We start from the raw sequence: 22,369 nt of genomic DNA, 5'->3' as shown, positions 1-22,369 counted from the left end.
ACACGTATGCATCTGATGTAAATTTTGTTATTCTGTACTCGATAAAAAAAAACAGTTGTTGCTTTTACCTTTGGTTCTGGCCTTTTATTTTGCCTTTCTTTTCTGTACGTGTATTGGTTCTACCTTTTGATACGGTTTGGAATTTCTGAGCAGTACAATTATGCTTAACACACATTTTTCTTTGATTGAGTTTGCTTCCTTGTAAATTGGTACTGAATGCTCTGATGCTTCAACTTTTGCCCATAGGTTGTTATGAATGGAGTAAAATGCACCGTTTGGTGTTTTGTTGTATTAGACACCAACTGCAGCCTACAATCTCACCCACCTACTATCTCTGCAGCAAGGTCATAAAATGCTGCACCTAATGCAGAGATTGTAGGCTGCTCTCTCCTATAAATAGGAGAGAGCTCAGTTGTAAAAATGTAGAGTGTGAGAGAGAAAGAAGAGAGAAACAGAATGAGTGAGCAGAGAGAGTTTACAAGAGAGATTTTTTGTAAAAATTATTTCATAGTGAAATTACAGCAGTTGTGGATGTAGGCAATTGCTGAACCATGTTAAATTTCGTCTCTCCTTTATTTAAAATCATCTCTGTGTCAGAACAGCTCCCAACAACTGGTATCAGAGCTCTGGTTCGAGCTGTCCAAAAATTCAAGTTGCTCAAAATCAATTTTTGACAACTCCAAGGTGTTCCTCGCGTCGAGACGAATTCGTTGCCGCAAACGGAATCGAAAACGGAGGTCGGACGAGCCCACACGCGCCCCTAGAAGATCGGCACGTGCATCTGCTGTAACCCACGCGCCCCACGCGCTCCAGAGGTTGAAGACGCGTGAAGAGCACACGCCCCCACCCGCCCTACAGAGGTTTAACGCGTGCACTACACGCGCCTCACTCTCCCCCACGCGCACACAGTGCTGTAGCGCGTGTAATACATGCGCCAACTCGCCGCCACTCGCACTGTATAGCGCGTGTACCCCACGCGCCAGACAGATCAAAACCGTCCATTTTTAGATCTTTTTGGGCTAGATCTAAGCCATTTGGAATCCGATTTCAACGATTAAATAGTGTTTTTCAACTATTTGGATCATTCCGAACTCATCCATACGGTTGAAATTTTGAGATTCACCATCAGTACATTCAATCTGAACCATCCATGTGTTGCAGATAATTTTGGACTAGATCACGCCAGTTGGAGTTCCATCGCGACGATCAAATAGTGCTAACAAACTATTTGGATCATTCCAGACTCGTTTCCAGCTAATTCAAGTGTTTTGTATGCAACGATGATCTTTATTTGTTTAAATTTGAACTCATTTGTAAAGTTATGGCTGAAGAAGAAGCTAAAGGTGTTGGTATCGAGAAATTTGACGGTACAGACTTTGCCTACTGGAGAATGCAGATAGAGGATTATCTCTATGGGAAGAAACTACATCTTCCACTCCTAGGAAGAAAGCCAGATGACATGAGCAATGAAGATTGGAGTTTCCTTGATAGATAAGTGTTGGGAGTCATTCGACTAACACTGTCAAGATTAGTTGCACATAATGTGGGAAAGGAAAAGACCACAGCGGATTTGATGAAAGGTCTATCAGACATGTACGAGTAGCCATCAGCCAATAACAAAGTGCATTTGATGTACAAGCTATTTTACTTGAGAATGGCAGAAGGAACTCCAGTTATTCAGCATCTGAATGAGTTCAACACCATCATCAATCAATTAGCTTTAGTGGAGATTGAATTTGATGATGAAGTACGTGCACTGATTGCTCTAGCTCAATTGCCAAAAAGCTGGGAGGCCATGAGAACAGCTGTTAGCAATTCTTATGGCAAAACAAAGATGAAGTATCAAGATATCCGGGACCATATTCTTAGCGAGGAAGTTCACAGAAGAGATACAAGAGAAGCATCAACTTTCAGTTCTGCCTTAAACCTCGAGACGAGAGGTAGAGGAGCTAGTAGAAGTTCAAATCGGGGCAGGTCAAAGTTCCGAAGAGGCAGAAGTAAATCTAGGTCTGGAAAACAAGTACAGTGCTGGAATTGTGGCAAGATTGGCCACTTCAAAAATAATTACAAGGAAGCTAAGAAGAAGAATGAGCATGACTCTATTAATGCCACAACGGAAGATCTCCAAGATGCCTTACTCCTTTCAGTCGACAACCAAATTGAATCTTGGGTGTTAGATTTAGGAGTCTCATTCCACACTACAGCACACCAAGAAATCATGCAGAATTATGTCACTGGTGATCTCGGGAATGTGTACTTAGCAGATGGCGAAGCGTTGGAAATCGAAGGCATGGGAGATGTACCAATCAATCTGCCCAATGGAAGTGCATGGTTGCTACAGAAGGTGCGACATGTTCCCAAGCTCATGAGGAACCTGATTTCTGTAGGACAACTTGATACTGATGGGCATTCGGTACTATTTACCGGTGGCATGTGGAAGATAACAAAAGGAGCTATGGTAGTAGCTCGAGGCACAAAAACAGGTACTCTATACATGACTTCAAGCATTAGAGATACTGTTGCAATTGCTGACGTAAATGCCAACCTATGACATCAAAGGTTTGGTCATATGAGTGAGAAAGGAATGAAAATACTATTATCCAAGGGGAAGTTACCAAAGTTGGAATCAACTGATTTCGACATGTGTGAATGTTGCATTTTTGGGAAGCAGAAAAATGTTAGTTTCCTGAAAAATGGTAGAACTCCAAAGTCTACAAAGTTGGAGTTGGTGCACACAGATTTGTGGGGGCCATCCCCAGTCGCTTCTCTTGGAGGATCGCGGTACTATGTTTCCTTTATTGATGACTCAAGCAGGAAAGTATGGGTTTATTTTTTGAAAAATAAATCTGACACATTTGATACTTTCAAGAAATGGAGAGCCATGATTGAAAATGAAACAGACTTGAAGTTAAAATGTCTGAGGTCAAACAATGGAAGAGAGTACATCGATGGAGGGTTCAAAGAATTCTATGCTGCAAATGGGATTAGATTTCAGAAGACTATTCCCGGGACACCGCAGCATAATGGCGTAGCTGAACGCATGAACAGAACTCTCAATGAACGTGCCAGAAGCATGAGGCTAAATTCAGGATTGCCTAAATGTTTTTGGGCTGATGCAGTTAACATTGCAGCCTATTTGATTAATCGGGGACCTTCAGTTCCCTTAAAGTTCGATCTACCAGAGGAAGTATGGGGCGAAAAGAAAGTAAATCTTTCCCATTTGAAAGTTTTTGGCTGTTTATCATATGTTCACATAGATTCTACTGATCGTAACAAGTTAGAAGCCAAATCTAGAAAATGTTTTTTCATCGGTTATGGTGATGAAGAATTTGGCTATCGATTTTGGGATGATAAAAATCGCAAAATCATCAGAAGTAGAAATGTGATATTTAATGAGCAGATTCTGTACAAAACTAAGTCACAAGCTGAACTTGAGGAACAGCCAAAGAAACCTGAGGTTGTTGACTTTGATGTTACTCGAGCCAATACTGATCAGAACGAGGATCAAGAAAATGATGATATACTGATCGAACAACGTACACCACTCACTGTTATTCGAAGATCTTCAAGGACAATTAGGCCACCACAGCGGTTCTCACCATCTCTGTACTACATCTTGCTAACAGATAGTGGTGAACCGGAAAGTTATGATGAAACTCTACGAATTGAATATTCGATCAAGTGGGAGAAAGTCACGCAAGATGAGATGGAGTCACTGATGTCAAATCAGACATAGGAGCTAACTAAACTTCCAAAAGGCAAGAAGACTTTGCACAATAAATGGGTGTACAGAATTAAAGAAGAACACAATGGTAGCAAGCGCTACAAAGGCAGAATGGTCGTGAAGGGGTTTCAACAAAAGGAATGTGTCGACTACACAGACATTTTCTCCCTAGTTGTAAAATTGACCACGATCAGGCTAGTGTTAGCAATTGTGGCTGCAGAGAATCTACATCTTGAGCAGTTAGATGTGAAGACTGCATTCCTTCATGGTGATTTGGAGGAAGACATCTATATGCACCAGCCACAAGGATTCTCAGTGAAGGGAAAAGAGAATCTAGTTTGCAAACTAAAGAAGAGCTTGTATGGCCTAAAACAAGCTCCACGACAATGGTACCGGAAGTTTGACAACTTCATGTGCAGTAATGGATTTACAAGACTGTAGGCTGACCATTATTGCTATATGAAGAACTTTGACAACTCTTATATTATCCTACTGTTGTATATGGATGATATGCTCGTTGCAGGGTCAAGCATCGAGGAGATCAATAAACTGAAGAAGCAGTTATCAAAGCGGTTTGAGATTAAGGATTTGGGTGCTGCAAAACAAATCCTTGGTATGAGAATTATTAGAGACAGGTCTAATGATACTCTCAAGCTCTCGCAGGAGGAGTATGTAAAGAAGGTGCTCAAAAGATTTAACATGGACAAGGCGAAACCAGTGAGCACACCCTTAGCTAGTCACTTTTGACTAACTAAGGATCAGTCACCAAAGACGGAGGAAGAGCAAGAATGCATGAACAGAATACCCTATACATCTGCTATTGGTAGTCTTATGTACGCCATGGTCTGTACAAGGCCAGATATTGCACAAGCAGTGGGAGCTGTGAATAGGTACATGAGTAATCCAGAAAAGCAGCATTGGGAAGCAGTCAAGTGGATTTTAAGATATCTACAAGGCTCTTCAGATACGTCACTATGCTTTACAAAAGCAGGTTTAAAACTACAGGGATATGTAGATGCTGATTTAGCAGGTGACGTTGACAGCAGAAAAAGTACTACTGGATTTGTGTATACGTTGGGTGGTACAGCTGTATCGTAGGCTTCTAAGTTACAGAAAATTGTTGCTCTCTCAACTACAGAAGCGGAATACGTTGTTATAACTGAAGCATGGAAGGAAATGGTTTGGTTGCAGTCATTCTTGGAAGAATTGGGAAAGAAGAATGAAAAAGGTATTCTGCACAGTGATAGTCAGAGTGCTATTTTTCTTGCAAAGAATCTAGCCTTTCATTCCAGAACGAAACACATACAGTTGCGATACCATTTTATCCGATCTCTTCTCAATAGTGGACAATTGATACTTGAGAAGATTCGAGGAGCAGAAAACCCAGCAGAGATGTTCACAAAAGTAGTTACTGCTGACAAACTGAAGCTGTGTGTACCTTCAGTTGGCCTCCGTACTTAAAGGCATGACTTGAAGTTGCTGTGATGGTTGCTATGAAGATATGTAGACTCATTTGTCTCCAAGTGGGAAATTGTTATGAATGGAGTCAAATGCACCGTTTGGTGTTTTGTTGTATTAGGCACCAACTGCAGCCTACAATCTCACCCACCCACTATCTCTGCAGCAAGGTCATAAAATGTTGCACCTAATGCAGAGATTGTAGGCTGCTCTCTCCTATAAATAGGAGAGATCTCAATTGTAAAAATGTAGAGTGTGTGAGAGAAAGAAGAGAGAAACAGAGTGGGTGAGCAGAGAGAGTTTACAAGATAGATTTTTTGTAAAAATTATTTTATAGTGAAATTACAGCAGCTGTGGACGTAGGCAATTGCCGAACCACCTTAAATTTCGTCTCTCCTTTATTTAGAATCATCTCTGTGTCAGAACAGCTCCCAACATAGGTCAATGCGGCTATAAGGCCGGAGCTCATGGTTTAATGATTGGACGTGCTGCATACAACAAGTATGTGTTTTGTACGGTTTTGAGCATTTTCTTTGGTCTGGTTTTCATTAAAAAATTTTAAAATATGGTTTCATTCCTAACATTTCTGATTTCTTGCAAATTTTATGCAATAAATATATACATGATAATTCTATTTCAATTGTAACATAAAGCTACCATCAGTATGATGTACATAGACCATACAAATGAAGTACACGTGCATGCCCGCGCACACAATGCACATACAAATTGTTATTTATGTGCAAGGAGTGGCACGAAAAAAGGTCAGAGAACCTTACAAAAGCTTCTCAATGCTATTAATATATACATATATATATATATATATATATATATATATATATATATATATATATATATATATATATATATATATATATAGCTCGGTTTGCTAAATGAGCATACTTCTGCTTGATTCCATCGAAGAATGCAGATGGGGGTGACATCACAATAGAATTTTAAAACCCTGGCTGGAGTGTCAGTCGGGTGTTTGGGCCTTCTGTATTTTTGGATTCCCTACAAAGACTAAAGTCACCTTGTCACCATCCAAGAAGCTATCTCTACTTTTATCTTAGCATGTCAACAAATAGGCAGGCAGAGAAGTGGATCCCTGACTCGAACTTTCATTAGTGAGCCTTGTTGAGAGGGAAAATTTTGTGAATTCCCTAACCTTCATCAGTTTAGGGAGTTAATTTAAAAGAGGACGCCCAAAACCATTGTCCCTCAAGAGGCAGTCTATGTAATGTTCTCCCTACCATGCCCTTGCAGACTATTAGATTCAGCTGCCCACAACAATTTCTCAATTGTATCCTGTATGTACTTTTGATCTCTCTCTCTCTCTCTCTCTCTCTCTCTCTCTCTCTCTCTCTACATGAATATATATATATATATATTTTTATGTAAATTTTAATATTATAAGCAAATTGTGGTTGACAGACTGAAAAATCTCTTGCATGTATTTCAGGGAACCGATTATCCTCATCAACCCATACCACCTGGGACTGGTCCTGCTGTCCCTGTTACATCACAACTGGGCTTAGCCGCTAGGATTTTTCAGGAAGGGAAGGATTGTCCCCATGGTCAAGTCGATAGGGGTTGAGAATGTTTGTAAAATCTGTAAATAAAGTACTGGTGGGTTTTATTGGAGGAGTGGATGGTGTGATTGGAGGAGTGGATGGAGGTGATGTAGGAGGAGATTCAGTAGTCATGGAAGAAAATTTGCAACGTAAAATCTGGAGTTTTCAGGCTCGTGATACCATGTTAGAATAAGAAAAGGTAGAGTTTGACAAAAAGGGAATTCTATCTTCTTGTATTTTAATCGTTATGGTAAAGTTTACAGACTACTATCTATATATAGCAAAAGCTACAACCAGCTGACAGATTGGAGAATAAAGGAATATTTGTACAATTTACTAACTCACTCTGAAAATACAAAATAGTATATGATACTTCATCTATTTGAGGGACTTTCTAGTAATTTATTCACAATGAAATCTTTGTTGATGAGTGCTGAATGTGGAGGCAGCAACTGCAAGTCTGGTACAATGTTGTTGCCACGGCTGATATGATCATCATGATCCTGCTGCTCTAAGGTGATGGCATTTTGTGGTGTATGTTGCTCCAATATACACCGAAGTGAAATGATCAAGACAAGAAGACAGACTGCGAAATTGAATAAAGAAGGCATTCCTTCTCTTTTCTGATTGCTGCATTGGAAACTTTTTAAAACGAGTGGCCATCTTCTTGTAGCGATATCTTTCTTGAAAATGCACACAAGAAAAGCTTTTCTCGATTGGTACTGCATGCAGGAATTTGGTTCTTCGTAATTGCTTTACTGCATTTCAATTAAATTCTATTTTTGAAAGCTACCAAGGAAGATATAAATAGGACATTGGACTGCTGGTGGTTTATTTATTTATTTATTTTTTGAATTTGATACTTGTGGTTGAATTATATAAATATATAAAAAAATCATAGATGGTTTTACTTTCAACTTTTGGCTGTTCTTTATAAGTGAGCCTTTTCAAGTAGTTTTCTGCTGTCGCCTAGAGTGTCATTTCTTTTTCCATGTGCCGTTAAAGTTTACCAACCTTGCGAGTTTATCATTAATATGAATGCAAAATTTTTGAAAATGTCTAATTATCCATTTAGGTAAGGGATATTTGCATGAAATTTTTGTGTGCAGTCTGTTCTTTTAGAGATTGGTTGTGTTTGTTTGTTAAACCAAACTCAATTCATCTCAAACCAATCATTGATAAAATTCACTGTTTTTTTTAACTTCTCATAAAAAAAGTTAAACTCATTTCAATCTATTTCACACATTTCAACTTAAAAAGTTAAACTCATTTCAACCTAAAAAGGTTAAAATTATCTTAATAGGACCCACAAAATATTAGTATTCATAATTTAACTCATCTTAACATTTAAACATAATCTTAATTGCGCCATCTAGCAAAGACAAGCCTCTGTCTCTATCAACAATAATAAAAAATGAGCATAGCAAGTTAGCAACTAATGTGGAGTGCGGACTTGTTTGCCTAGATTCATGAGTACGAGAATAGAACAGAAGAGGTTGAGTGACAACATGTCAAATGTTTTTAGATTTTTTTTCAAAACTTTGTTGGATCTCACTATGCAATTGGAAAACTTCCTTGACAATTGCCAAATCTCATAAGGTAATTGCAACACAAATTAATCATAGACCAATTATAAAGTCAATGTTATTGTGGGTAAGAAAGAAATTATACACCCTAGGAAGTGATTTCCAAATGGGTCATGCTATTGAGCATCCCACACCACACACCCTACCTCTTTAAATATATATATTTATTTCATATTAAATTAATTTAATTGTTTTATTTATTATTCATACACCACGCATTTATTATGAAAAAATAAAAATAAATAAATAAATAAAAGAAGTATGGTGTGTGGAATGTTATGTAGAATTATTCTTTCCAAATTAGTAGTGACCATCAAAGAAATATAAAGACTAAATGGAAGAAAAAAGGAATAAGAAGAAAATAAAAGAATTTTTCCAACATGGCTAGGATGACTACCATATGTGCACCCCAAATATGCCCTCAGTGTAATTGCATTTTTTTTTCTTTTCAAATAATTTTTAAACATTCTTAATCATTAAAAAAATTTACTAATAATCACTTTTTTAATTATTACAAAAAATAAAATACATGAGTGGGTTGCATAGAGTTGCCCAATCATTTTTCAAAAAGTATTCTGATATTTCTCTACAGATATTTTTATTAAGAGAAATGATTTATATATCTTCTAAATAAGTTTTATACAAAACTCTTATAAAAAAAATTATTTTTTATTAATATATATATATTTTTTTTGCAGGCACTTTTAATCATCTCCTACTTTTGGTAATAAAACGGCCTCGTAGCTTTGAGCCTAGAGGCTAGAGGATAAACAAACGTTTGCGGCGGGCTCTATAAAACGAGAAACCACACGATCTTTTGGAGTGAACTCTGTCCAACTCTCTCGTGTCGCAGATGAAGCCCCTGAAGTTTCCCCATCGCTCTCACGGAGACCGTCTTCCTTCATGTAAATCCCCATCCCTATTTGCACGCTCATGTGCGTATATGCAGTTATATGTACATGTGTGTGTGTAATGCGTAGCATGAGTAACAAACCCATGCTTTTGTTTATGTTTAGAATCTAGCCTTCAATGGGTATGATTCACCTGCATTTCATGTTAGTTTTTTACTTATCCTTCTTTCTTTCGTTGTTTTTGTTGTTTTTTTTTTTTTTCGGTGCGTGATTTTATTGTATTGAAAGGAATTTATTCCCTTTTGTGAATGGTCTATAAAGTTTCTTCTTTGGCCTTAAACTATTGGGTGTTGAAGTAACATCCAGAAGAAGTTTTGGTGGGTCTTCTTCTTTTCAACTTTCGAATGCTTCTTTGGTGCTCGGGTATTTTTTGAAGTTGAGTAAGCTACACGTGTGATACCCCATACTTTCTACTGTGACTTGGAACTCCCTTGGGGCGTTACGGCACGAAGCTCTTCAGGGCTTTGTTTGCTTAGGATTTGGCTTGCTCAGTTTATCCAAATTAACCAGACTTTCTAGATTGTTGGCCATATGCTATTTCCCTTTTATTAACTGACATATAGGTGGAATCTTCTTTCAGAGGGAAACATGAAATTTTTGTTCTACAAGCTTTAATGTGAATAATCCTCTAGTAGTTTGTCGTGTTTATCCAATTTTGCATGTGTGAATGATTTTATTCGATGAACTAATATCAAAAGAGTAAAAAAGGATCTGATTAGAGGGATCATGAAGTTTGCTGAACGCTCTTTGACAGCTTCATTCACTCCTATTTATTCAAATTTCCTTAAAGACAAAAGCAGATTCCCATTTGCCCTATTCCAGAGGAAGTTGAACAAATCAAGGAGCCCCTCCACTTATTCTCAAAAAAAGCAACCATTTGCCAATGCTGTGATGGCTGTAGGGCCCTATCTTCCTCCTCGGTTTAGGTGGCTGTTCATATGCTCAAATTTTATATGCTCAATACTGTCAAGTGTATTGATTCTATGAACCTTATTTAATATTCATGTTTTGATATCCAGTGTTGCTCCAATGATGGATTGCACAGATAATCATTATAGGACTCTTGCCCGGCTCATATCAAAACATGCATGGCTCTACACAGAGATGATTACAGCTGAAACAATTGTTCACCAGAAGGATAATCTGGTAAGTAAGCAAAAGACTTGCCTTTTGAAGGAGCTTGAAGAATTATGAAGAAGTATTACCAGTATTCTGAACAACTAAAGAACAAAAGAGTCTCAAACTTGAAAAAGGATGCAACTTTGTAGGATGAAGCATGTGAACATGATTCTTTAACATCTTAAGAGTTTTGTTTTGGGTAAAAATGGACCTTTGGGTGCACGATTAAGGCAGCCAATGGTACAGTTAAGTTTTTGGCTTACAAGTTGAAAGGTTTTTTCTAAACTCATTTTGAAGCTTGTTTCTTACTTTATCTTGACTTTCTGCTGTGGTAAACATTTGAATGCTCATGAAACTTGCATTTCTGGTTCCACTGCCATGAATGTTGTGTTACTCCCTCATTTTCTAGGATTTTTGAGCATCTGAAGCGTTGCTGTGTCCATACTCTATAGCCTTGATTCTTAGATTTTTGTTTGTGTTGCTCAGGACAGATTCTTGGCATATTCTCCAGAACAACATCCTATTGTGCTTCAGATTGGAGGGAGTAATTTGGAAAGCCTGGCAAAAGCAACTGAACTTGCTAATGAATATCACTATGATGAAATCAATTTCAAGTTTGTACATTTTAATGTGCCATACTTTTAAGTTTATTTTTTTTCAATCACATGGCTGAGAGATTTAAGTATCTACCAGTTGTGGATGTCCCAGTTCAAAAGTAGCTGGACATGGATGCTTTGGTGTTCGTCTTATGCTTGATCCAATGGTTTGATAACTATGCTGATTAATTTGTTTGGTGCAACATATTTGGATAAAAACTTTCCCAATTTTCTCTGATATGACCATCTGGTGTTTACAAGGATAGTTTGTTGGGGAAGCCATGTCAGTTATTGCTGCCAATACTGATGTTCCTGTTACTGTTAAGTGTCGAATTGGTGTCGATGATCATGATTCATATAATGAGCTCTGTAAGGCCCTCTTATCGACATCTGCCTGTTCAACTTAAAGTTAACAGTTTTGAGTTAAATTTTCCTTGCTGTTGTTTATTGATTTACTTTTGTAAGAGCAGTTGATGTCTATAATAAGGATAAGCGTGGCTTCTGTTTCTGAAGAATGCTATAATTTTCTATGCCTTTTCTATGTCTGATAACCATGTATGCTGTGTTACACGATTTGTCTCCAAGAGTTAGTTATGTTTTTTTAATTTTTGCTGTTAAGCCGAGTCTTAAGTAGTCTATCTAAATTGCCCCCCTGTTGCTTATTGGATATTGTACCCATGATTAGGTTACATGCTGCTTTCTTCTTGACATCTTATTTGTTAAGGTTGCTGTGGTTGTATCCTCACATTCTGTTGTTGATGTTTTCCTCCTTTCAGGTGATTTTATCTACAAGGTTTCTTCTCTATCACCAACTAGGCATTTCATAATACACTCAAGGAAGGCCCTCCTCAATGGCATTAGCCCAGCTGAAAATCGAAGTATTCCTCCCTTAAAGTATGCACTCAATTATTCTCCAGTTTTCGTAAGACTAATTAGAGTCCAGGAAAAGGTTCCTAACCAAAATGTTTTTTCTCTTTTGTGGTTTTAGCTTAACTAGAGAATGTTTATTCATAGATTATTTTGTTTGACGATGCACGGTAGAGATCACATGCTGGTACTCAGGATTTTTCATTTACTGATAGGCTCTACTTTTCAGTGATTTGTACACTTCACAATATTTCAATTAGTCATGCAGATATGAGTACTTTTATGGTCTCTTGCGGGACTTTCCAGACTTAAGATTTACAATCAATGGAGGCATAACTTGCATTGGTGAGGTGAGCCATGATAAACAACTGCTTTCTTTCTTTCTTTTTTCCCTTTTGTTCTGTTGGAATATGCCTCCATGTCAAGAATCGTATCTATATGGCACGCATGTACATGCATACAGACATATCACACGTAGGTGTATACATACATAGATTCTGTTTGTTTAGTGTCGCATGTAATCAAGAAATGCTGGAATAACTAAGGAAGACGATGACACCTTGTTGTTGAGTGTTATTTATCTTTGTAGCAGAACAGGATGAGCTTGGCTTGGCCCATTCACTTGAACTAGAGAGGGAAAAGATCCCATGCTACGATAGTTATAAGGCCTCTAAACTCCTACCTCAAGGCATTATTGTGTTGCTTATCCTTCATATGCTTAAAAGGGCTCACACATATGCATCTGATGTAAATTTCGTTATTCTGTACTTAATAAAAAAAAAAACAGTTGTTGCTTTTATCTTTGGTTCTGGCCTTTTTATTTTGCCGTTCTTTTTTGTATGTGAATTGGTTCTAGCTTTTGATACGGTTTGGAATTTCTGAGCATTACAATTATGCTTAACACGCATTTTTCTTTTATTGAGTTTGCTTCCTTGTAAATTGGTACTGAATGCTCTGATGCTTCAATTTTTGCCCATAGGTCAATGCGGCTATAAGGGCAGGAGCTCATGGTGTAATGGTTGGACGTGCTGCATACAACAAGTATGTGTTTTGTATATTTTGTGCATTTACCTTGGTCTGGTCTTCATTAAGAAATTTTAACATATGGTTTCATTCCTAACATTTCTGATTTCTTGCAAATTTTATGCAGTAAATATATACATGATAATTCTATTTCAATTGTAACATAAGGCTACAATCAGTATGATGTACATAGATCATACAACGCGTGCACACACACAAGGCACATACAAATTGTTATTTATGTGCAAGGGAGTGGCACGAAAAGAGGTCAGAGAACCTTACAAAAGCTTCTCAATGCTATATAACATATATATAACTTGGTTTGCTAAATGAGCATACTTTTGCTTGATTCCATCGAAGAATGCATCTGGGGGTTACATCACAATAGAATTTGAAAACCCTGGCTGGAGTGTCGGTCAGGTGGTTGGGCCTTCTGTATTTTTGGATTCCCTACAAAGACTAAAGATTTTGGATTCCCAACAAAGACTAAAGTCACCTTGTCACCATCCAAGAAGCTATCTCTACTTTTATCTTAGCATGAATAACTCCCTGCAACAAATAGGCAGGCAGAGAAGTGGATCCCTTACTCAACTTTCATTAGTGAGCCTTATTGAAAGGGAAAATTTTGTGAGTTCCCTAACCTTCTTCAGTATAGGGAGTTAATTTAAAAGAGGAGAACCATTGTCCCTCAGGAGGGAGTCTATGTCATGTTCTCCCTACCATAGCCTTGCAGTAACGGTAAATGTCAAAGGAAAACTTTGAGGTGCTTAGACATTTGGAGGTTCCTTAGTAGCCTTTTGAGACCCACTTTTTAACATACCCAAATGTAGCACTGCTTGATACAACTCACAGCACCAATTTATGACTAGCTTTATAAAATTGTTTTCTTTCTGCGAATCTTTCTTTACACATCTTTGTTGAGATGGTTTTATGATACTTCCAATTGTTGATACTCAATAAGTTGATCAACTGCACTTCACCATTTTTTCACAGCCCTTGGCAAACTTTGGGACATGTTGATTCTACAATTTATGGTAAACCAAGCAGCAGTCTTACGCGTCGTCAGGTTCATTAGCAGAGTCAGATCTCAAATGGATGCATCTCTTCAGTTTCTTTCATGAGTTTATTTTACTTACAGTTTGTAGTTTCTTTGCCATTTTAGATTCTAGGGAAGTATCAAGTGTATGGAGATTCTGTTTTGGGAAAGTACGGACAGAAACCAAATGTCCGGGATGTGGTGAAGGTAGGTACAGTTTTGACTGATTATTACATTTTGTTTATTGTTTGCATATTATTCAGTTTCTTCACGGTAGTATTTTATTTTCTGATAAGAATTACCATATGGCCCTATCTTTTGTGGGAATAGATGACTGAACAATAAAACAGAATTATCCCTGCACGGTATAGATAAACTACTGTTCTTTGCAGTTGGACACATCTGTGTCAAGCTTCTTTATCTTATTTAACTTGTTCCGATTTAGCTTTTTGCTTCCGCCTTAATAAGCTTTAAGTGCATAATTGACCATTGAGCTGTATTGCAGCCTTTACTCCATCTTTTCTATTCAGAGCCTGGAAATGGCCTGTGGAAGCGCAAAGCTGACACTGCTTTCCGGCATTGCACAGTACGTCTTCAGGGCAGTGCTTAGAAGTTCTTTTTCATTTTTTCTTTTCTGTATATTCTCCTTTGCTTGAAGTTTCTCACAGCTTTGAAAATCTTGTAGACAATAAAGTCATTTTTTGAGGAAACCCTCAGGGCGATTCCTGACTCTGTCTTGGATTCACCAGTTGGAGAGACGCCAGTTGGTCGAGATGAGCTTTTTGCAGATATAAATAGTTTGTTACCCCCTCCATACGAAGTGAGAGAACAGGAGTTACTGTATGCTTAATTTCTATATCTGTTTGTCCATCTCTTTTTCAAATCAGACCCAATTTGTCTAGTCTAACGTGTCAATTAATTCATCTGTGGATATACAATCACAATTATGTTACCTATATCAGCATATTTGAGTGACTTCCATTTGAATGTTTACCTGCAAAATGCCTTTGGGTTGGGCTTACAACAGTGTACTGAAGAAGAAAAATATAAACGTGCAAATGCAGTGCATGTGTCTTGTATCTTGTGAGGCTTAGACAGTGGCTATTATGATTTATCAGCTCATATGTTGACTGCTGATCTCTGTAAATCAAAAGGAGTCGGTATCTTGTAATTTTCCTTTCTCACTTGACTGACATCACGGTTCTTTGCTGCTCTTCTCAAAGAATCAAAGTGCTCGTATTTTTCTAGAGTTCTTAAGCGTTTACTCAAGCGAAAAACCGTAAAAGGGGCATCAAGCTTCTTAACAGCCCCCTGTCCCAAGAGGAGAAAAATGAAAAACTGCAGACTTGCGTACGTTCTCTACTCTTCAGAGAGATCCTCCTCGGATTCAGGGTTTGACAAGTTCAGTTCTAATCTGGAGTCATAAATATGAGTTAATAAACCTTAGATTTTGAGGAATTAGAGACATCTGCACAATTCTCAGTTTACCACCTTTCAATAGTCTCTTGAAGCCATTTTTGGCTTTTAGATGCGCCTCTTCTGCCTGATCTCTAAGCCTTGTTTTGCTCTTTTAGGCCGCCCTTAATCACAATTTATGTAGTCTTCAATATTCATTATTTTGAAAAGCTTATAATTTATGAATGTATTTGGTTGTAGGCATGCTCCCAAGCGCGTTGGTTCTTTAAAAAATTCGTGCTTAGTGATTTTTCATCATAAAGGTTTTACACTCACTTATTTCTCGTTCATGGTGCCGCTGCCACTATCCAAATCTATCTACACAGCAGCACTAGCTAGCATATTTAGTTTTGCAGCTTTTGCCTTGTATAGCTGCATGAACACTGTGTACGTGGGATATATAACACGCGCGCGCATGAGTAAGAGTAATCCAATAGAATATTGTTGAAGTTCTTTTGACCACTTTAGTCTATACCTTTGAAGTATTATGCTTTTTCTGCACCCCTTGATTAACTTATTCTGCACTTCAGCGCACTACACTGCTTTCGCTGTTGAGGCTGACTGTAGTCAAGTCTCCCTACTTTCTCTGTGTGTTCTCTTATCAATTTTATGAACCTAATGATCGCTTTTGGGATTGATGATTGCCGGGGTGGATATTTTGATCCCCAACCTCCTCTCCGTTATTATAGTTTACTGCGTTTTAACACTGTAAATTTAGCTTGCAATAATATATATATATATATATATTATTGAAGCACGTGTGTTTCTTTTGGTTATGGGCCAGATCTGGGGAAGAAAATGAAAGAGGCGTCATATGATTCTGCACTTGGCCTCTTCTGTGCCCTTCATTTCAGCCCCAAGTAGTGTAGGACAAAACATGAAATTTAAGATTTAGCTACACCTAAAACTGCAAGCAACAGTACTCAAATTGTTGAACAGTACTGTCCAATCGATTAACCCTAGGAGTTGAAAAGGCACCAAGAACATAATAAACTTATCAAGATTGTAGTGGGCCACAAAGGGTCAGTGAACTATCAAGCCAAAATACACCAAACTCCAATTCACACTTGATAATCTTTTTTTTTTTTTTTTTTGAAACAAAATCTACTTCTATTAATAGAAACCCAGCAGAAATCAAACATAGGAGCACACTTGATAATCTATTTATAAGCAATATGCACCGCACAACAACACTTGAGGGGAAAAAAAAAGAAACCAAGTGGACAAAGGTCCTTGCCTCTTAGGCTTATAATTAGCTTCCAACCCTTACGAAAGTTGATAAATTAGTGATAATCACCATATATATATATATAAATAGCCATGAAGGTTTTGATCTTCTCGATCTCCCCCCCAACCCCAGTTTGTCCCAAATCATGACATGTTATTCTATGCTTTTTCTTGAAAGGTTACTCAATGGCCTTGCATGTGACATTGAGACACCAGAGAGTGGTACGTAGCAATCTTGAAATTTTTTTTCTCTTTTTTTTTACTGACTGCTTTTGATGAAACTGCAACGCACATATTACGTACAGCGAATATACAAAAAAGGATGGAGAGAGAGAGAGAGAGAGAGAGAGAGAGAGAGAGAGAGAGAGAGAGAGAGAGAGATGCATGGATGGATGATTAAGATCTAAGGTATTAGGGCTTCCCCAGTTGGATTAGATCACTGTAATAAATTGTCCACTTCCCAGCTTTGTTTGCGTGCTACCTTGTCATGGACTGGTGCATACTCCTGCATTAATATACAAAAACAAATCATTCCCCACTTCTGCCTGCAACTTTGTTTTGTCTTCCTCTCCAATAATTCAGAAACCCGAACGGCCCTACTAATAATATACATATATATATATATATATTAAATTACGTACCTTTTAATAGTTAATTAATTCGGAAGTTACTCATATTTCAAGAAGAAAATAAATTGCATTAGTTTGATCAATTCATGATCCTATACGTACGTACCTCCATCTTCTTTAGGAGGTCTGCTGCCGTATTTGCGATAACCACAATACGCCTTGCTGAATCCTCTATAAAACCCTCTTCCACTCCTTTATCGAATAAGGCAAGCAGGCTGTTATAATACCCATCTACGTTCAATAATCCCACCTGTTTACAACAAACTAATCATATATCAAATTTGAACGATTTTGGAAATTAGAGATCATAATTTCAAATTACTGAAGAATCATCTCACTGGCTTATCATGGATTCCAAGTTGAGACCACGATATCATCTCTAACAATTCTTCCATGGTTCCATAGCCACCTAAAATTATATTGAAAGTTAATTTGTATGATATTATTAGTTGGACATATATAGATGGACTTTACCGGGAAGTGCGATGAAGGCATCGGCATGTTTTGCCATTTCCGCCTTCCTTTGGTGCATATCTGCAACTGTTTTCACTTCTCCAATGGTCTCTCCTGATATCTGCAATAGTGGGGTTGGTTCAGTTTTGAGTCTTTATATGGAAATTTATAAGCAAATGAAAGCATAAACTGGAGGAATGAAATAGTACCTCATGAGGCAAAAGAGCTTTAGGAATCACTCTATACAAAGCACAGAAACAAAATTGAGATATATATCATGTTGACTTCCAATAGACCCGAGAATTAACGCACCAATAATTAATGCAAAAATATAAAGTATACCCGAGAACATGACAACCTCCATTAAATACTGTCCGTGAGATGAAACCCATTAGACCTACACTTCCTCCTCCATAAACCAAATCAATCTTTCTCTCAACCTGTTAACTAGAAAACCTCCATCTGAGTGACATGCAAATTCTCCAAAAAATGACAAAGGAATGAATAAAGATCAAAAGAAAAAAGAAGAAGAAGAAGAATTTGTATCTCTTGGTTGGGTCGATTGGAGAAAATATTACCAGCAGTTTACCGAGCTCAAGAGCTGCATCACTAAATGCAGATTTGTATCCAGGTCTACTACCACAGAAAACACATATTCTTTCTAATCTTCCTTTCTTTTCTTTTGGTGCAGACTTCCCTTGATTTCCTCCTTCCATTCTCCCTAAGATGCTTATGGAAAGGATTAGTAGAAGATGATCGAGTGTGTATCCAATGGAGAGAGAGAGAGAGAGAGAGAGAGAGAGAGAGAGAGAGAGGAGAAGAAGAAAAAGAAGAAGAAGAGGAATGCAGACGAGATACGAGGAAGATAGAGTTTAAAGAAAGCAGAAGTGAGACACTCTTGCCCTTGAAACTCCACTACTTTATCCTCAAGACCTTTTGTCTGGTTAAATAAGTACTCGGTGTTCAAGAAGAGCCAACAAGTGCCCATCTCAGTCTCCCCCTCTTTTTAATTATCTTCCTCCTCATATCTTGCACACACACACACACTCTCTCTCAATAAATATTTGTAGAACTTTGTTGAATTCTAGAGATTGCCTGCCCATACAATTGCCTTTCTTTTCGTGTTAATCTGCCCCCTACTTTTAGCTTTTATCATTTTATTGCCATCGCAGTCTCCCCCTCCTTTTAATTATCTTCCTCCTCATATCTTGCACACACACACTCTCTCTCTCAATAAATATTTGTAGAACTTTGTTGAATTCTAGAGATTGCCTGCCCATACAATTGCCTTTCTTTTCGCGTTAATCTGCCCCCTACTTTTAGCTTTTATCATTTTATTGTCATCTCTGACTCTCTGTCTCTCTGATCTCATCCTTAATGGACGTTGAGCACAGAATCGAAGCATGGCCATTAAATGTTTGACATATTAGGTCCACTCGATTAATAGCCAGAGGCATATATTGATATATAGCTCAAACTCAAAGCCCGACCAAACTAATTCCTTCATAATTATTGTTGGTTGCATGTGTTTCCTACATTCCAAGCGCCCTAAATGCCACCTTTTTTATTTTGGAATCGTTTAAATCGTTAAGCAGGGAGCTAGGCTAACCCCAACTCTCTCTCTCTCTCTCTCTCTCTCTCTCTCTCTCTCTCTCTCTCTCCTACTTTTTACCATGGTGTAAATTAATTTGTCGTGGTACCCAATACGTTTGGGGGGGGGGGGGGGGGGGGGGGGGAGGGGGGGTTTTCAAATTTTCACCTTAATTTGTACTTTCTCATTAATCTGTCGGGTTAATATGCGGATGAATGACCCCACCATAGCTTTAGTAAAATTTGACTGATGGGCCGACTCATAAAGAAACGACACCTCCATCCATTTTATACCATTCTCTGATTAATTTATAATATAATAATTTTATAATTTGTATAGAGTTCATAATTAACATGATTTGCATCATTAAATATTGTCTTTAAACATTATTATTTCATGTCTCTTATAGTCGTAAAAAGTATATGGCTATATAAAATATCGTATTCCAAATGATCATGAAACCTATGCATGGGGGGAGATCATGAGTAACTCGATCGAGAGTAGTACTACTCCGAGCAGGCCATATGGTACTATATATTATTGATGTTTCTCACTTAATAGTGTTAGAAATATAGATAGATAAGAGTTATTATATTTTTAAATTGATGGACACGCCGTTCATATCTATGTAAATAGATAGATAGATATGCAGGCGTCCGTCCATGAAGATTAAATCTAAATGAATCATGTTTGGAATGATGATAAATATTTGTCCCCATGAAACATATGCCATAATCATTTGAATTAGCTAGCTGGTCTTATAGGGCGCGATGGTTATCATTTGAATGTAATTGGGATTTCATGATCATGATCCGGATCTGTTTATCTGATTTGGTTTTGTATTTAATACATAAAGTCTAACACAATCATAGAGTACGATATTTTATAATATGGACCGGTTGGGCGGGACCCTCCATTCAAAGTATAATGAATAAAACAAATTAAAGAAAAATCTCAGTAAACTCGAATGAACTGAATTTGCATCGACAGTACTTGTACCATTGCGTCATTGACAGCGCGGCCATGCAGTACTGAACTGGTCATTTCGATTTTGATGTTTCCAGCTTAGATATTATTCTAATTTATGATTTTAACCCAAAGAATAAGATAATTCTCCACTGACATAATATATAATTTCGTGCACAATTCATGTACAGTAATGAGTCTGCAAATTAAGGATTAATATTGCCTTAAAATCAGTTATTTTGCAGATTGGTTAAATTATTTTGAAGTTGTGAACATGTGCCAGGTTGGACGACACAATTTTGACAATACAAAGGGACATGTTTCTTGATAAACTTATGTCTTATATTCTTCCAATAATTAAGGAAATGAATGACAGATCAATGTATATGTACGTGGTTGACCTTGCCTGTCGATTAGGGTTTCTGATGCTACTGTCTGCCTCCATGTGATCATGACCAGGATATATACGATCCTCTGTATAAGAAAATCCTTCTTTTTATTGTAGTTGTTGTTGTGCATGTGTGTATGGGGTGGTACCTCTAACAAAACTTAGAAATCCAATTTACAAGCCAGGTTTTAGAAGAAGAATATTTATAAGATGATCTCATTTAAAAGTACCATATAATTACCAATATCTAATTAAACAGTACCGGTGCCCTCTAGTGACCGACATCATGAGATCAACGAGGTTGCATGCATGAGTAAATTTAGAAGGGGAGTTTGATTTTTTTTTTTTTAATTCTTATTTTGGGTGTTGTAAGCTTCAACTAATGAAAATGATTTGGCAAGAAACAAAAATACCCAAATGACGAATGCTTTAGACTTTCGAATATGGAACTTGGAACTGAAAAGATCGAATTAGAAGATCAAGAAAGAAGAAGAAGAAGAAGAAGAACGTGCGCCTCTTCAATAATTAACAAATAGCTCTAGCTAGGTCCCGGCAGGCCTGTTCTTCAAGCATTTTATGGCTAGGTCCTAGTTAGATTCTTTCTTTTGTCCTATCATCACTAGATCAGGAACCCTCTCTCTCTCTCACACACACACGATATAAAGGTCCATCTACCTCTACATGACAAAAGATTTATATATTCATAGCTGGCCAACGAACGCTTGGTTGGCAGCCTATATATTATGTCACCTTGAATTGATCACACATATAAACTCCAATAATCCAATCCAAGCTGGCATTAAATAAGAATTTACATATATAGTTTCATAACATTTCCTAGCTAGTACTCAGAGATCTAGAGACAGATCAGAGTACTGTAGGTTTGGCATATATAGTAATTCATGTAGCTAGGGTTTTATTAAATGGCCAACTCACATTATATATATAAACTCTATTAATGGATACATATTTAAAGAAACATATATAAATATATATATATATATAAACCGGCCTACTCATAGTTCCTATAAGTGGGTATCATCCAGATCACCATATATAATTAATACGATCGAATTAATGCAGCCTTGAAACCAACCCATACCGAACGTCGCTTTGATTTTCTTAGGTCTCATTTATTATATATAGCCTCATGTGTACGTGCTTCATAATATGAATGCTTGAAAAATCGTGACTTAAGTCAAATCGATCATCCTCACTCTTGTCATTTTCTAAAATCTCAGTACGTAATTTTGCCATATATATACATATATATAGATTCTTCACGATGTTGCCGATCATATTTGCATGTGTGCAATTAAGTAGATTACACTAGTGGGTGGATGTTTAAAGCCATCTTCATTAATTAAATTAAAGATTGATCGATCGATAGCTTCAAGCCAACTGCTACCTACCTACCTAGCTAGCTAGTTACTGCTTGGTGTATATATATTTTCCCCCTCATGATTGACTACCATCCCAAGACCTCACAGCCAGCTAGCTAGCCAACTACAATATTTTCGAGTAACGGCTTCGATTAAATAAATAAATAAATACGAATTAGGGATAAACAGGTATATTCTTATGTAAAAGTGCTTTGAATATTTCTTTATGCATGCCGTGCATGGGTTCGTAAAGTCTCGAGAGAGATAAACGGCCACTGTGCGTGTATATATTAAACTAAATATATATATATATATATGGCATTACGAGTTGATTTCCAAGAGTACTGAGAAAATAGAAGGGTACGTGGAGTGTGCCTGCATGCG

The 22,369-nt window shown here is 37.4% G+C and overlaps 1 protein-coding gene and 1 pseudogene across 3 annotated transcripts; one reads left to right on the top strand and one right to left on the bottom strand.

Moving 5' to 3' along the window:
• Nucleotides 1–9,071: 9,071 nt before the first annotated feature.
• LOC122292637 (tRNA-dihydrouridine(20/20a) synthase-like) lies at nt 9,072–14,887 on the top strand. 3 transcript variants are annotated; one of them, XM_043101081.1, is made up of 13 exons: nt 9,072–9,247; nt 10,008–10,179; nt 10,273–10,399; nt 10,859–10,986; nt 11,066–11,135; nt 11,235–11,337; nt 11,745–11,862; nt 12,104–12,185; nt 12,815–12,876; nt 13,852–13,892; nt 14,021–14,101; nt 14,400–14,480; nt 14,580–14,723. In XM_043101081.1, the coding sequence occupies exons 1-12, from the start codon at nt 9,196–9,198 to the stop codon at nt 14,456–14,458; spliced, it is 1,095 nt and encodes a 364-aa protein (XP_042957015.1). In that variant the 5' UTR covers nt 9,072–9,195; the 3' UTR covers nt 14,459–14,480; nt 14,580–14,723. The 3 variants fall into 3 exon arrangements, with proteins under 3 accessions (XP_042957015.1, XP_042957013.1, XP_042957014.1); XM_043101079.1 differs by having other exon boundaries at nt 9,074–9,247; nt 13,852–13,924; nt 14,580–14,887; XM_043101080.1 differs by having other exon boundaries at nt 9,075–9,247; nt 10,044–10,179; nt 13,852–13,924; nt 14,580–14,887.
• Nucleotides 14,888–16,479: 1,592 nt separating this feature from the next.
• On the bottom strand, nt 16,480–18,870 carry LOC122292092 (annotated as a pseudogene).
• Nucleotides 18,871–22,369: the final 3,499 nt, after the last annotated feature.

This window comes from Carya illinoinensis, chromosome 13, assembly GCF_018687715.1.
Source record: "Carya illinoinensis cultivar Pawnee chromosome 13, C.illinoinensisPawnee_v1, whole genome shotgun sequence".
Classification (NCBI taxonomy): domain Eukaryota; kingdom Viridiplantae; phylum Streptophyta; class Magnoliopsida; order Fagales; family Juglandaceae; genus Carya; species Carya illinoinensis.
The sequence above is the reverse complement of the archived record's forward strand: the minus strand, read 5'-3'. Positions and strand labels throughout refer to the sequence as shown.